Here is a 16,026-nt window from a genome sequence, read left to right on the forward strand (position 1 = left end):
CCCTTCTGTTAAAATTCCGCTTTTACTTTTGCCGAAGGAAGGTAGTGCAGTATCCAAGTTAAAGCCTATCTGCAGTCTTCTAACAGCTCTCTGGTAACTGGAGTTCTGAACTGAGAAGCATCTTGATGTCTCACTGCTTTTGCAGGCAAAACAAGTGGGGCAGGGAAAGGTCAGGATCATAGTAGAGTGTAATAACTGCTATGTCTTTATCAACAATCTTTTCAGATGAAGTCGGGGCTCTTGTTTTTGACATTGGCTCGTATACGGTGAGAGCAGGCTATGCAGGCGAGGACTGTCCAAAGGTGAGAATCTGCGTGACTCTATGGAAATGCATCACCTTAAATCTTGTTTGGTTACGAGTTCTCAGAATATGCTGGCTTTTGTTCTGGCTGTGTTGTATAAGGAAAGCTCTGAATTTATGAGCAAAAAAGCCCACCCAAAACATTTAAAAATTCTCATATACTCCTTACCTCTTGCCTTACAGGTTGATTTTCCAACAGCTATTGGTGTGGTGCTGGAAAGGGACAATGGCAGCACTCTGATGGAGATAGATGGTGACAAAGGCAAACAAGGGGGCCCGACTTACTACATAGACACCAATGCCCTGAGAGTTCCGAGGGAAAACATGGAGGCCATTTCACCTTTAAAAAACGGAATGAGTATGGTGCTCTGTCTTTTTCTACCTGTTTTTAGAATGGCGTTGCTAGGCTGTAAAAAGTCACAGCTTTCATGCAAGCAGATGTTCCGTATGGCAACAGAAGCCGTAAGAACAGATAACGCGACTTACAAATTGTGTGAAGGATAGTTGGCTTACAATGTTGGTGGACTTTCGGCATGATCCTTGAGATGCTCTGATTACGGTGCTTGCAAATTGTGAGAACTGTGCAAAGCTGTGAAGGGAGGTGTATGTCTGCTGAGGATAGCTTTTGACTAGAGTTCTACACAAAAGCATTGGAAAACCTTTATGTATTTATGAAATGGAACAAAACTTAGAAGTAACTAATCTGCTCGCTTCGATGTTGTTACAGTTGAAGACTGGGATAGCTTCCAGGCAATTTTGGATCACACTTACAAGATGCATATTAAATCTGAAGCAAGTTTGCATCCTGTCCTTATGTCCGAAGCACCAGTGAGTAAAAGCAGCTTTGCATTTTGAAAAGTCTTTACTGTATCTTCTTGCTGACTCTATCAACATCGGTCTTGAACAAGTCTGACGCTGGCTTGTTAGGTTACAAGTGTTAAAACTTAACCACAGAAATAACAATTTTAAGATACTTTGCCAGGTTCTGGAAAGCAATCTGTTTAGGAAAAATGTCTAAAAAAAGCAAACTATTTCAAATTGTTTTCATGAGTTGTGTTGGAAAGTATTTACTATGTGCTGTTGTCTTTCGCTTATTGAAAAGAAGTCAAAATAAAAAAAAATAAATCTTACTTTACTGCCTAGAATAAAAGCAAAAAGATTCTTAGGTGTTGTATTAAGTGTAAAATAAAATGCCATTGAAAACCTGTTGCTTCATTCAGCCTTACAACTAATATTACCTGACAGACAATAATATTTATAATGAAGAAGTTTTAATTTTTCTGTCTTCATTTCTGTAAATGGCCCCGTGAGTTAAGTGAGGTGGGTGAATAAAAATTTCTGGAAAAACAACGCGGACAAGGTTTGTGTCATTTAGTAATGCTCAGCAATTGAAGGACAGATCTTAAAGTCAGAATATAAAAGGTAGACATGCCACACAACAGTTATGCCTTTCTTCAATAAGATATTATGAAAGGGTTTTCTTTTTCATTATTTCCTTGTGTTGAGTTGTAGCTTGTGGAGTATGGATGAATTTGGTTATTTCATGTTTGACGGCTCAGTGGGTGTCTGAATAGAAGTTCCCCTTAACATTCACCTTATAGAACTAATCTAACGTATTGGCTTGGAAAAAACTTTGTGGTTTTTTGTAACGTGTAAAATATTTGATAGTTATCCTGGCTTAATCGCAAGTGCAGTAGAACTGTAGGAAGATACCTTGGAAACAGGGAGATCTGGATTTATTCTTCTTTCAGTGGGGCAAGTTATTTCATGGTATCTTTCCCCTTGTAAAATGGGCGTGTTCCTTGTTTTAGAGAGTTCTTTGAGAGACTGAGACTGGATGAGCTGTTGAAGTGTAAAGAAACCTCTGTTGTAACAGTAAAAGCGTGTATCACTTTTAATTCTATGTGATAGATAAACACTAACGTGTTGTTGTAGAATTGGAATAAAAAAGGTTCTAAAGAAGTAAATTACTAGAAATCTGTCTCTATAGAATTTTGATATTATTTGAAACTGGCTATAATAATTCTAATTACTTCTTTATTGTGTTAGCATTCTTTTTGTGCGCTCTAATAATCCTCAATAGAAACATGTCTTCCTTTTGGTCACTTATTTGTGGCTTGCTTTATTTTTTTTTTTTTTTCTTCTAGTGGAATACTAGAGCAAAGCGTGAAAAACTGACTGAGTTGATGTTTGAACACTACAACATCCCTGCTTTTTTCTTGTGTAAAACCGCTGTTCTAACAGCGTATCCTTTGGAATGCTTCACCACTTCCCCACCCCACCAGGAAATTACGCTAAACTTATTCTAGGCAATTCCTAGTATAACAACATGTCTAACTTTTCTTCTTTCAAATTAATTTTTCCATAAACATCTGAGGAGGAAGTAAACAAATTCCCTTTCTGAACTTGAAAGCTTTAGAGCTCAGTTTTGAAGTTCTCCCAATCTGACTGTTTTCCTTGGAGGTGATGTGTTTTGCAGGGGTTTTTTGGGTGGGGTTTTTTTTTAGTTGTCTTTTTTTTTTTTTTTTCCCCTCCCGTTGTAACAATGGGTAAGAATATTACAGATCTGAAATGGTGTTGTTTAGGCTACTAAATACTGTAATTAGAGCTTGAAGATCCCATAGCCTTAAGATGAATATTTGTAATTATTTTAAACTAATAACATGTTTTCAGCTTCAGAGCCTAAATGAGTTGGATGTACTTAGAGCTTGCTGCATGGCATTGATGTGAAGTCTCACCTTTGTACGTCTGAAGCTCAAGTTAGTTCACAGGTAGAAGTTAAATGCCGTGCTCTCTGTGAGGTTGTGCACTTCACAGAAAGAACATATGTGCTGGAAAAGCAATAACACGCGGGGGTCTTCATTCCTAGTTATGCTCCAATTGTATGGCAACGTTTTTTTTTTCTAAAGTGAAAATGACAATACTTTCCTTAATCCTTTTGGCTAGTTTTGCTAACGGGAGATCTACAGGTCTCATTTTGGATAGTGGAGCAACACACACCACTGCTATTCCAGTGCACGATGGATACGTACTTCAGCAAGGTAAAAATTTTCACAGATAATAACATTGCAGTATCAAGGTCGAGTTAGCTTTATGCTTTTACACAGACTTAAAAACAAGACAAAATTGTATCCCCTTAAATATGGGAAAAAAAAAACCCAAACCCCAAAAACCTAATGGTGTTCAGTGACAAATAGTTGGAAGAGTTTGTTCATGATTTCAATGCTTTCTAGGTTGGGGGGGGGGTGTTGGGTTTTTTTGTTTCTCTCTCTTTTGTGTGTGGCTTTTTGTCTGTTTTGTCTTTTAGGTATTGTAAAATCACCACTTGCAGGAGACTTTATTACTATGCAGTGCCGGGAATTGTTTCAGGAAATGAACATAGAGATAATTCCTCCATATATGATTGCTTCAAAGGTGGGAAAGTAACTTAATTTAGTAAGTGTTTGCTTGGGGAGAGTCTTAAATGGTAAACCAATGATCATATTTCCTACAATCTCAGGAGGCAGTTCGTGAGGGGTCGCCAGCAAACTGGAAGAGAAAAGAGAAGTTACCCCAGGTCACTAGGTCCTGGCACAACTACATGTGTAATGTAAGTAGGTCACTTCTCCCACTCTCATACTCCCCTAGGTGTCCCATAAAGAGGTTTTGTTTGCAAGTTCATTGGGTTCTCCTCTTGTAGAACTAGAAAACCTTTTTAAAAGTCCGTGTCAAAAGTCCGTGTCAATTCTATAAATTCTATCAAATTGAAGACTGAAATTCTTACAACCATATTATTCTTAACTCCATAGTGTGTCATTCAGGACTTCCAAGCTTCTGTCCTCCAAGTATCAGACTCGACTTATGATGAACAGTACGTTGCTGTTTTCCTTCTTGTAAAATTAATTATCATTTGTGCATGGGGTGCTCAGCCTGTTCATTGCTGTTAGCTGGTTTTACAACAGAAGTAGTTTTTAGATAAAATCTGTTTATTTCTGAAAGTAGAAATACAGCATACATCCAGGTGATAGTTTTTTATTTAATATTCCAAGATGCATGAGATCATAATAAATATTATCAAAAGTGTAAATTGTATCAGTCACAATATTCCAGTTGAAACCAGGCACAATATTCCAGTTGAAACCTTGGTTTATAATGCTACTTAGATAACTTAACATCCCATTTACGTTGCACTTCAATACGTTACTTTCTGACTCATGCTCTAGGGTAGCAGCGCAGATGCCAACAGTGCATTACGAGTTCCCCAATGGCTATAACTGTGACTTTGGTGCTGAGCGTCTGAAAATTCCTGAGGGATTGTTTGACCCTTCTAATGTAAAGGTAAAACAACTGTGATGTGTAGTAATTGGAAGGCTTTAAATTACTAGATTATCATAGAATAGAATCACAGAATCATTGAGGTTGGAAAAGCCCTTTAAGCTCCCCCAGCCCAACCATTCCCCTACCCCTGCCATCCCACCCCCAAACCCTGGCCCTCAGCACCGCCTCTGCCCGGCTGTTAAATCCCCCCAGGGGTGGGGACTCGACCCCTTCCCTGGGCAGCCCCTTCCAGAGCCTGACAGCCCTGTCCAGGAAGGAATTTTTCCTAATGTCCAACCTTAACCTAAACCCGCCCTGGCACATGCTTCCGTTTGGATAATGTTCTTAATTTCATGATTTGTATGAGTGTATTTACACTGTGTGGTTCTCTTGGGGGTACGATTTGCCTGTGTTATTTTAGGGTTGGGCTAGCAAAGGAAGAAATGCAGTTCAAAATGGGTGGTGATGGGCTGAATGGGAAAACAGGATTTTTTTTTTTTCCCTTCCCTAAAAAATGCTTAGCTCCCTCTCATAATATTTGTAAATTCAGCGCATTCAGGGCTTCTGTACGCCTTGCTCTTTTGAAGCAATGATGTGTAGATTACTAATTTTAATTCTAGGGTTTATCTGGTAACACGATGTTGGGTGTGAGCCACGTTGTCACAACAAGCGTTGGAATGTGTGATATAGACATCAGGCCGGTAAGTGGTGTTAGTCAGACATGTATTATTTTAAGACATAGATATTTTTGTGCTGATACAATTTTGCGGGACTAGAACACTGTTCATGAAGAAGTGTGGATTTCCTAGGATGATGATAAACACATTGGAATAATTACCTACTTGTATATAGGAATAGGTACAATTACTGTTTTGTCTTACAAAATGCTAAATCGGGATTTTTTACTTTTAGTCAGTGTTGCTACCTATATTTAAATAGCTAATGTCCAGATTTTGTGGCTGGCGCTGCATAACGTGCATTGGATTGGCTTCAGATGAGCATTTTATGTTCATAGCTTTGTGTGTGTCAGATTTTTGGGTGTGGCAGATACACCTTCTAAACGTAACCAATCCCATGGAACTTTTGTGGAGAGTAGAAGGAAGAAAAGAGGTTTTAAAGGAAAACTTTATTTTTAAAACTCTGTTCTGACTTTCTCAGATGTCAATTTGAAAATATTCGAGTTTGATACGGACTGCATGGGGGTTGATTCAAAAATTTTTCCTCTTAATTTGCATGTCAGGCTGGCTTAGTAGGCCAGACCATGATTTGCGTTCACCAACTGCAGCATCAGTGAGACTGAAAACTGTTGCAGGGCTGTGGGGTTTTCTTTTGTGGTTGGAACATCCCGCTGTACGGAAACCAATGGTTTGGACACAGGAGGTACCTGTAGGTGTAGGGTTCTCTACAGTAGGAAATATTCTGTGGCACCATGTAGAATTGTTAATCACAGCTTCTGTCTTCCTTGTGTAGTTTAATGTTAAGATGTATTGAATGCTGTTCAAGTGGTTAACAAATTAATTGGATTGGGAGAGGTAATATTGCTGGCATCAAGTGATGTATTATTGCTGTTGCTTGTGTGTACTTGTGTGCCATTCCTCTATTCTGTGAAATAGTTGTTTTCAGAATGATTTCAGAGTTAATATTGTAGGTTGCTTATTCTCTTTTTAGGGCCTCTATGGCAGCGTGATTGTAGCAGGAGGAAACACCCTAATACAGAGTTTCACAGACAGATTGAACAGAGAACTGTCTCAGAAAACTCCACCGGTAAAATAACTCCTTAAATTACTGCTTTGAGTTACTTATAATTTTGCTTTTTGTCACATAAATACACAGCTGTGTATCGTAGCTTTGACTTTGTTGGGAACCCAGCAGCTGAAGAGATTTCTGTGGGGTAAGAAATCTCCTCCTTCTCTAAAGAAAAGAAAGAAGTCTCAAAGTGCTTACACAAAATGAATTCCAGCAGGTATTATAACTACTTTCTGAATATTTTACTTCTCAGTTCCTGCTTTCAGATTGTGATTCTAAGTTCTGTAGTTGTCCCTAAGCAGCAGTCACTATTTCCCTTGATGGCCTCTCTTCTGAAGTGTTGCTGACTAACTTGAGGCACATTCAGTCGTTCTGCCTGAGGTCTTGTCACTTTGTCATGGGGATTGTTCTTCCGGGATCCTACAGACAACTCACCTACTCATAGATAAAACCTGCTGATTTAATGTACTTATATCTTTTTTTTTCTTTTTTTTTTTAAATCAGTTGATGTCAAAGACAGTATTGATACCTTACACCTGTGTTCTTGCGAGCACATATAATATTTCTTGAATGTTCACACTCAAGAAAAAATGTAGCAACTCTGAAACCATGAATGTTATGAGAATCTGAGAGAGGAAGTTACTCACTGCTGCTTATAATAGCTGAGGAGGAACCCACTGAAATGCAAAGATTTTACTGCTACAAGGCGTTTTGAAAGCAAAAGGAATGAATAGGTCCAAAAAGGACTAGATGAATTAAGTTCAGCAATGTTAAACGTTTTAGTCCCAGTGCATGTTTTAAGTAGCCTGGTTTTAGAGATGACAGTATATACTGTGTTACTGCTCTCTGCCTGCCCTATTTCTCGCCTTAAGCATTTGCTGCTGCTCCCTCCTGGGAGGCAAGAACACCACACATGTTCTGGTCCACTGTGGCTAGTCTGGAATTCTACGTACAGGGCAGATGGTCATTATTGCAAGTTCAATGACATTGACCTCTTCCACCCGCATGTTGGTGTGTACACCAAGTTCCTTGTGCTGTCGTTCTCTTGTCCCTAAAGGTCACCAGCCTACAATTTGTTCGACTGTTCTTTCATTTTACCTCCTTTTCTACTCAGAGCATGCGCCTGAAGTTGATAGCGAACAACACAACGGTGGAGCGAAGGTTCAGCTCGTGGATTGGTGGTTCGATTTTGGCTTCTTTGGTTAGTAAACCTGCGTTACCATGTTGCTATGCTAAGCTGCGCTGTCACCCAAAAATCTAATTGCGTCTGAGTGTGCACTGCAGAGTTTGTGCTGCTGTAGCAATCGTAATCTTGTCTCTCCTTGTGGTAAGGTGAAGGGAATCTGTTTAAAAAACAAGATGACATGAGCATTTCCAATCAAAAAATAACTTGCCGCTTTCTCCCATTCTTAATGGCAAGGTGCAAGCTTGAAATACAGTGTCTAGAAATGACATTATATGTATATAGTGCACTGTGAAAGTAGCAAACCTGTTTCTTCATCATACTCCTGAGCTTAATTCTACAAGTTACTGAGTACTGAAATGGTTTGTGTGGATTAATTTAGCAGTATGGGAAAGGGAGAGTGAGATCTAATTTCGGTACTGCAGCTTCGTGTCTGTAGTTTCATCGCTAGCAATGTAAAACTTGAAGGAAAATATAAGCAGGCCAAGTCCTCTTGCCTCAGTTAATGTAAAGACTTGCTTGTTCTTTGTCCTAGGAAAAGCTAATCGTGTTCCGCTTAACCTTCATTTGTTTTCTGATTGGGTTTTTGTGTTTTGTTTTTGTAGGGTACTTTTCAACAGATGTGGATTTCTAAACAAGAATATGAAGAAGGAGGGAAACAGTGTGTAGAAAGAAAATGTCCTTAAACCTCTTACTGTGAAAACTGCTGCCTGCTCAGTGCTCCTTCTGTTTTATAGCTTTAGCATACTCAGGAATGGGATGGACTCTTTTTGTAGAAAGTTTATATTGGATTTTTTGCATAATTCAAGTTCCATTTTAACAAACCGTAGAAACTTTGGGCGATCTAATTGGTACTGTCATAGAAAAAGGATGTTTACATCCCTTGTAAAGCAATAATTCATGTAACAAGCATTTTATAATTTTGTATAAATGTCTATTTTCGCTAGTATTTCTTCCTGGGAACAGCTTTACAGGTTAGTTAATAGAGGCATAACCTTGCAAATGCCCATGCAGATTTATTAAAAAGCTCGTCTACTTTCAGGTATTAGTCTTCCTTGCTGGTACTTTGGCCTTAAATTGCTCTTATTTCTCTCTTAAAAAATAAAATTTGGTCTTTTATATTTGAGCAACTTTGTGAGTACTTGCAGAGAAAGTTACTCTTTGTTTCAAAAATGGCAAGTTTGTATTTGTAATCCACTATAGGTGACTCGGTTCACCTCTAGTGAACTGTCTGGTGAGAGTTTTACATTCCACTTAGTGAATGTTATATTAAGCACTGGTTTGCTAATTTGCTGTTATGGGGCAGTTTCAGTAAACAATTGGTGCTTTGCCACCTGATTTCTAAGAATGTATGTAATGCCTTTGTGATGTAGGTGAGAAGCAAAACCTTGTTGAGCCAGGGAAGTTAAGGCAAAGAACTGTCTCTCCCGGAAGAGAACAGCCACAGAAGACCTCAGGCTGTGGCTTGGCGTTTTGCAGGGAGCTGTAGCTCAGAGGGCAGTGGCTGCTCGCTTGCTGCCGGTGCAGCTCCTGGGCTGGCCCCCAGCAGGGCGGGTAAGTGCCTGCGTTCGGCCTGGGGAGCATGCGCTCAGGGCAGAGGAAGGAGGAGGACTCTCTCAGCAACAGCAGGAACTGGCTGTCAAGGTGCAGCTCTGTGTTGCTGTTAGGCTTACTTAGAGCTGCCTGATGGTCTGTATTGGGACGCAATGAAGTTCTGCTCCTTATCTTTAAAAGCTGTGGAAAACCAAATAGCGTTTAACTGATTTTAAAAAAAATAATGTAAACAGTACTGCTACGTTTTTCGTATCCTAAAAGACCTTGTGGGTAAATAATGACAAGGCCTCTAGTTGAAAACGGTTTCACATTACCTCCAAACAATAAAGTAATTTATCAAAACAGCTTGCTTTTGTCTTATGATAACTGTTAATTGCTCCAGATTTTCAAAGCTATTGACGAACTGTGTTTCTCTCACACAAGGAGGCAAACTTAAGTCAGCTACGCTAGGTGATGTCATACTGGAGGAAAAAGCCTTTGCCCTGTTTGCATTCACGTAGAGCCTGTCAGCTGAGCACACCCCCACGAGCAACGCTTGGTACAGGTACTGTGGCAGCAGTGAAGTGCTAAGATTGAGGGGACAGCTTGTACCTAGAGGCCAAGATAGAAAGTAGGCTTTTTTTTGGTTTCTCGTTGTGAATTGCCTGGGCACCTTAAGCTTTCCTTCTGTGACAAGTGCTTAGGCTTCACTATGTCTGTAATTGACTTCTATCCTCGGTGTATGTCTGCTAAAAGCATTACAGTATGATGGTAGGGTCTGTCAGTGTTCTCGCACCGTATGGAGAGCAAAGCTCTTCCTGGGGCTTTATCACCACTGTAGAGTTTGTTTAAGCAGTGGGCATTCCGTGTGGTGCTTGAGGAGTAACGGAAGGTCAGCACGATGGAGATGGGTAAGTCCATCTCCTGCAGTTCTGGTTCCCTTGGAGTTTCCAGTATTTTATCAGATTATATTGCACGGCACATCTGCTCCCCCAAAGGCTAGTATTTGTGACTTTATTCTAAATTTCCGTGCAGCTTCATCTGAAGGTTAAAAGCTTTCATGAAGGTGTTTGCTGTTAGCTGAGAGCAGCAGCAGCACCTTCCTACTTCAGTTTCCTAGAAGGCCATGAGCAGTCTTCCTTCAAACACTGCAAAAAAAACCATTGCACAAATGTTTGAATTTGTCACGGGTAGAAATAGATTTGAAGTATGAAGACCGCATTGCTAAAAGTTCAGATACTAAATATTTCCTGCTTTCTAGCAAGCTGGACTTAAAGCAGGGACAAAGTTCCTCAGAGCGCATTCTCCCATGCCTTTATGCAGAAAGCAGGTGTAGCGTAGGTGTGATGTCCCTCTAACTCGGATGATCAGGGAGCAAAGGCTGGCACGTGAGCTTCACAGGCTCTCGTTTCTGTCTGGTTTTAATGCATATTTGTTAAACTAAACCAGGTAAAATACTACCCCTACACTTTATACTTCCATCTGGCAGTCATTTAGTACTTTTCACACTTCATTAGGTGTCTCGCTTTTGTAATAGCTGGTTACTACATCCTTTTCCAAATGGTTCTAGAAACAACTGTTAGGATTAATTTGAGTTATGCACCAAAGCTGCTTTTTAATTCCAGATCACAAGTTTAATTTAGGTCAAATGTGGGATTTAAAAAAAAAAAAAAAAAAACAAAAACCAAAACCGAAACACACAAACTCTCAGGAATGCTCAGGCAAGCTGTTTGCTGGTTTCAGAACTTGTTTCATGTCCCAGTCACCAAGATACTCGACCAGTTGCTTGCAGTGTCCCTCCAGCATGTTACTGGCTCTGAGATTTTGCAGCGAGGTGAGGGAACTTCCTTTCCAGGACCTTCCGCCTTGTCCTCTCAAGGTTTTGCCGCCTTGCCCTTAGACGTAAAGATTTTTCAAGTCTGAGCCTGAAATAAAGAAGTCCGCAGGGTTAATTTCCAGATGGTAACAACCTTAATGAGCTCACCCCCCCATATCAAATAGAGGCTCCCAGTGATTAACAACTTCAGTATTAACTTGCTTTCTATAAGCAAAAATGCCTGCAAAGCAAACTATTTTTTTTATTCTGCTTTTGAATTTACAGAAATTCAACCTTGGATCTTAGGTACTCTGCATGTAAAATGACTTCTGCAGTGCAGCCTCATAGATAACCAGGTCTCTTAACTCAGATGGGAACAGCAAAAAGAAACAGAGCAAGCTGTAATTTTAAAAAGCCACCTTTTTGGTCTACTAGCTGTAAAACCAACAAGATTGCTGCTATTTTTTCCTTGCAAAGGGGAATAAGGAGGACTGATGAACAGATCAGAAAATAACTTTCAGTGTCAAAAAAATCTTTACCTGATGAAGCGGTTCACGTGAGGTAAGTAATAGAATTTCCTCTTTTTGTGTTTTTTGTTCAAGTACCACGGTATTGGCCATTCCTTGTAAGTGTACCTGGTAAAGAGATAAAAGGGATTATAGAACGTATACTTTTTGTCTTTGCTCTTGAATTCTCCCAGTTACACGCGGTTACAGTAGGGCAATGAGTAGCCCGACCAGTAGACTGCACTATTTGTATGTGTTTACTTTTGGCTCTGTGGCTGGCTTGGTTTGTATCTACACCTCGGACGAAGCTCAGCGTCCTTCTGTAGAAAGCGGTCTTGCTTTAAAAGCTGTAGGTGTTTGAGGAGGGGGCCCAATATAGGTAGTGGTTCTTTGCATTTATATTTTAAAGTTATTCCTTCATAAGAAAACTTTGAACAGCTGATGGGAACAAACTGTGTGAGAAGAGTTTTGTCTCTGCTACAATTTTCTTCTAAAAGCTGGTGTTTTGAGCTTCATGTCAAGCGCAGATCTGCCTGAGCATAAGTCTTTCCCTCCAACTGTAGACTCTGTCATTTCTGTTTGGGGTTTCTTTTGCATATGGGCTGCACAGATGGCTCGTGCAGCCTTACCTACAGCCTCCAGTGCAGCCAGATTGCCTCAGACGTACTATATACGTGTATCGCTGAGTTTCTGCACGTGCATAAAGACCGTTTCATGCCATCTGCCCCTTCCCCCTGCTGTAACTGGGGACTGGACTTCTAAATGCACGGGCAAACCCTTCTTTGTGGACAGTGTTTCCAAGCAGAAAGAGGTGTACGGGAGACGTAAAGCTAGTGGTTAGTGCATTTAGTACCCCACTGAGCTATACATTTAACGGGTAAACAAGTGGGTAAACTCCAAATTCACTGTTACTATACTGTGTGACCTTCTGTTATCTACACTGCAGAACTGAATACTGCAATTAGCGCTTCAAATGCCAGTGAGATGAGGGTAAAATACTGGTTAATGAAACAGCAGGTCCTGCTGGGGCCTTCAGCATCACCACCTGGAATTACAGACTACAGAAAAGTACCTGGACAATAACCAACGCTGAAGGTAGAAGCTTCTAAATAAGTTAAATATCTGCCATATATCTGGCAGTATCTGCTATACCATACGCGCATCCTTTCTTGACTGGATAAGGATTTTCTGGTAAAGAGACACAGCACGAGAAAAACTCACACACATGAAGAACAAGTTCTCTTTTCCGTACCAGTAGGTGCGTCCCAAGAAGTCATGTCTCCACTCGCCAGGTACTGGCTTTTCATGGCCAGTTTGTAAAAGCCTCAAAGCAATTTCTCTTTCTTTGACAACCAAATCAATATTTTTCATAGATTTTTCTACCTGGAAATAGGAAATAGTTTCAGGATGAGCCAACAAAACACAATGCTGACAATTTAAAAGATCTCAAATGAAGATTAAGCCAAAATTTAAAGGAAAAGTAAAACACACTAGGAGTTGCGTCATGAGCAATCTCACAGTCGTGGGCTGAGTGAAGCAGCTGAAGGGGCCCTGTGTGCTACAACAGGAAAGAACAGGCACTTAATGTAAGGGTAGGAGAGAGGTGAAATAGACAAAAACCAAAAGATCACAACGCAGTTACAGAGGCGTGTGGTGACAAATATAAAGTTAAATGATAAACCATACAAAGAAATTCAGTGGAACATGTAAAGGTCAGACTCTTCCCAAATTAACTTGGATAAATAGGGGGGTATCTGAGAATATCTCTCGTGCCAAACAGCTGGATTATTTAACTGGCCCATGAAGGCATAGATTTCCACCCATGAGACATAAGCATAGAGATGACAGTCAATTTATAAATAAATGAAGTTTTCAATGGTAAAGATACAGAGGAAAGCATTTAATGAGTTGCAGAATCACAATAATGCAAAAGGAGGGGATGCAAATCGTGAGGACAGGAAAGAACTAAAGGGTACAAGTTTGGAGAAGACAATGTCAGGCAAGAAGGCGACAACAGTTAAGTAGATAAAGTTTGTGAAGGGTTTACTAGGAATTTTCTAGAAATTCTCTAGCTCAGTTGCAGGGCAAGATGGCAAAAGATTTCTTAACATTACAACAGGCAGAGCGGCCTTTCCCACAGTGTTGCTTGACTGTAGTGTTTGTACTTATACTAAAATCAGGAAAATATTCTGAGAATGGTCTTTAACACGTTTACAAATGCCTTACCTTTCACTCAGCAATTTTACTTATATTTTTAGTATGAAAAAGTTACCTTTTCTAATCGTTCTGGACTTGGCATAGGCCTGAGTTGTCGTTTCGATTCTTGCTCTAAAGTTAAAAGCATGTTTTTTTCCTTCAGTAGGACATACCTAGATCAGAAAGCATAGTACTTCAAAAATAATTTCTAGATGCATTAGCAATTATTCACTCACTACCCTGCTGGACAGAGCACGTGTAACCCCACAGCCTGTACCCGCTAGCTGCACGTAAGGAAGCGGAAAGATGCTGGCTAACCAGAGAAAGCCCAGAGCGGGACACAAGGCGAGGAGGCTGAGGGAAAGGGGTTTAATTAACCTGGAATAAAGGCAGCTAAGGAGGGAAGAGGTTAATGCCACGTAGTCTTCCCCTACCTGGCAGGGACAGACTCTTCTTATAGGTGCACAGCAAAAGGACAAGACAGAGCAAGGAAAAAAACCATTTGCGATAATAATTAAGTGCAAGTTCAGCGCTGGCACAGGCTGTTTATAGAGTAGCAACGCAACCTCCGGCCTCGGAGACTTTCAGCATGGGACTGGCCGCAGACCTGAGCAGCCTGGTCTGTTTCCATAGCCAGCCACACTGGAGGTCACGTCCAAGCAGGTCTGTCCTGCAGTTCGAACAACCCCCAAGGGGCTCAAACTCAGCCTCTTTGTGCCAGGCCTGAACGCTCTGTACCAGACAGCCATCACAGGACCACCTGCAGTACAGCTTTCGCATCCTGAGCTGCACCAGACCTTGGGCTGCTCCAAGGCCAAAGCGGGCTCAAGTATGGCATTTTAATAAAACATGCAGAGCTGCTTTACAAGAAGAGAAGCTGCTTTGCTAAAACTTACCAAAGTTTGTGCAAGTCCTCACTACTCTTGCCCCTTAGCTGCTTTATATTCCATGCATCCCCTGTAAAAATAAAATAAAAATCAGTCTAATTGAACAAAGTTCTCTTATTCTGAAAAAAGTGCTTCTATTCGCAGGCTCAGCTGACTCAACAGAACAAGGACCACTTTTTTTTAACTTTTGGAAAGTTGTCCTTGTGGATATTCAGCTTTGCTTGGAAATACCAACATATTAAAAGGGCAATGACATGTACTGTTTATTTGTGGCTGTAAAAGGCTGGGAGTAGGGAAAAGCTGTAAGATGAATCTTTACATTGAAGTATTTTCCTTCCACGGTACCGTATATTTCATCAAAGAACACCTCTTCTGTGATACGCTCAAGAGCAAGGCAGAGGATTTACAGCAAAATATTTTGCTGCATAATAGCTATTTGTTTTCATAAACACAGAAAAAATAAACAGGCATAAAATGCACAAGTATATTTATGTACATACACATATAAAGAGTAGGTTTTATGTAGCTAAGAATACTTCCCGTGATGCAAAAGAACAGCCCAGATTTCAGCTGAGCACACGCAGCTCAAAGATCACTATCAGAAACGCTAAACATAACTCACCAGACTTTACGCTTTTTTCTCCCCAGTTCTTTGGATCATCGAAAAACTCCTCCAGACCTTTCCGAGGCAACGTGGTGTGCAGAAACTTCAGCTGACGGAGGGGCTCAACTTTTGCCGGGTGCGGGTGGCACCCATTCAGCATCCATCTGCTTAACAATCAGAAGGAAAAACCAGGCGTGGTGAGAACCCCACCGTTCAGGTGGCTGAGGGGCTTTCTTGCTTTTGTGGGGTCCTACAGAGGGGCGAAAGCCACAGCCTGGGGGGAAAAGGCGCAGGTCCGGGTCTTCGTAAAAACATCATCTCAGCCGTGTTCTCTCCTCCCCCCGCCTCATCCAATTATCACCTACCTACAGGATCTTAGAATCGCTTTGGTTGGAAAAGCCTTTTGAGATCACTGAGTCCAACCTTTAACCTTACCCTGCCGTCCCACCACTAACCCCTGTCCCTCAGCACCTCATCTCTCCTTCTTTTAAATCCCTCCAGGGATGGGGACTCAACCACCTCCCTGGGCAGCCCATTCCAGAGCCTGACAGCCCTTTCGGGGAAGAAATTTTTCCTAATGTCCAAGCTAAACCTGCCCTGGTGCAGCTTCAAACCATTCCCCCTCGTCCTGTCATCTGTTCCCAGGGAGCAGAGGCCGCCCCCCCCTCCCTACAGCCCCCTCTCAGGCAGTTGTAGAGGGCGGGAAGGGTCCCCTCAGCCTCCTCTGCTCCAGACTATACTCACAGATAAATAACAACTTGAAAATTAAGAGAAAGACTGAGGTACACGGCACAGGAACGCGCCCTCCCGCCTTGCCTTTAACCGAGCGGCAGAAGCAGCAAACACGCGGTATAAGCGCGCACACACACACACACACCCCCCGCTGGAAGCGCGGTGCTGCTCTTATTACTTACCATCTGCAAATGGCACCACGTGTCTTAGCAGGGAGTGGTGTGCA

The 16,026-nt window shown here is 41.2% G+C and overlaps 2 protein-coding genes across 3 annotated transcripts; one reads left to right on the forward strand and one right to left on the reverse strand.

Annotated features, from left to right (window-relative positions):
* The first annotated feature begins 200 nt into the window (after nucleotides 1-200).
* ACTL6A (actin like 6A) lies at nucleotides 201-9,000 on the forward strand. Its single transcript, XM_035898446.1, has 13 exons — nucleotides 201-302; nucleotides 485-659; nucleotides 1,029-1,129; nucleotides 2,449-2,546; nucleotides 3,248-3,342; nucleotides 3,609-3,715; nucleotides 3,801-3,890; nucleotides 4,090-4,151; nucleotides 4,504-4,618; nucleotides 5,218-5,298; nucleotides 6,266-6,361; nucleotides 7,458-7,544; nucleotides 8,132-9,000. Exons 1-13 carry the CDS (start codon nucleotides 201-203, stop codon nucleotides 8,210-8,212), a joined length of 1,290 nt encoding a protein of 429 aa, XP_035754339.1. The 3' UTR covers nucleotides 8,213-9,000.
* A 181-nt stretch (nucleotides 9,001-9,181) lies between these two features.
* On the reverse strand, nucleotides 9,182-15,955 carry MRPL47 (mitochondrial ribosomal protein L47). 2 transcript variants are annotated; one of them, XR_004842544.1, is made up of 7 exons: nucleotides 15,087-15,491; nucleotides 14,474-14,534; nucleotides 13,654-13,750; nucleotides 12,634-12,764; nucleotides 11,415-11,510; nucleotides 10,761-10,984; nucleotides 9,182-9,260 (listed from the first exon to the last, which is right to left on the reverse strand). XR_004842544.1 is itself a non-coding variant. In XM_009642988.2 (7 exons), exons 2-7 carry the CDS (start codon nucleotides 15,226-15,228, stop codon nucleotides 10,867-10,869), a joined length of 645 nt encoding a protein of 214 aa, XP_009641283.1. In that variant the 5' UTR covers nucleotides 15,229-15,232; nucleotides 15,946-15,955; the 3' UTR covers nucleotides 10,734-10,866. The 2 variants fall into 2 exon arrangements, 1 of the variants encoding a protein (XP_009641283.1); XM_009642988.2 differs by lacking the exon at nucleotides 9,182-9,260 and adding an exon at nucleotides 15,946-15,955 and having other exon boundaries at nucleotides 10,734-10,984; nucleotides 15,087-15,232.
* Nucleotides 15,956-16,026: the final 71 nt, after the last annotated feature.

This window comes from Egretta garzetta, unplaced genomic scaffold, assembly GCF_000687185.1.
Source record: "Egretta garzetta isolate BGI_Z169 unplaced genomic scaffold, ASM68718v1 scaffold527, whole genome shotgun sequence".
NCBI classification, from domain to species: Eukaryota; Metazoa; Chordata; class Aves; order Pelecaniformes; family Ardeidae; genus Egretta; species Egretta garzetta.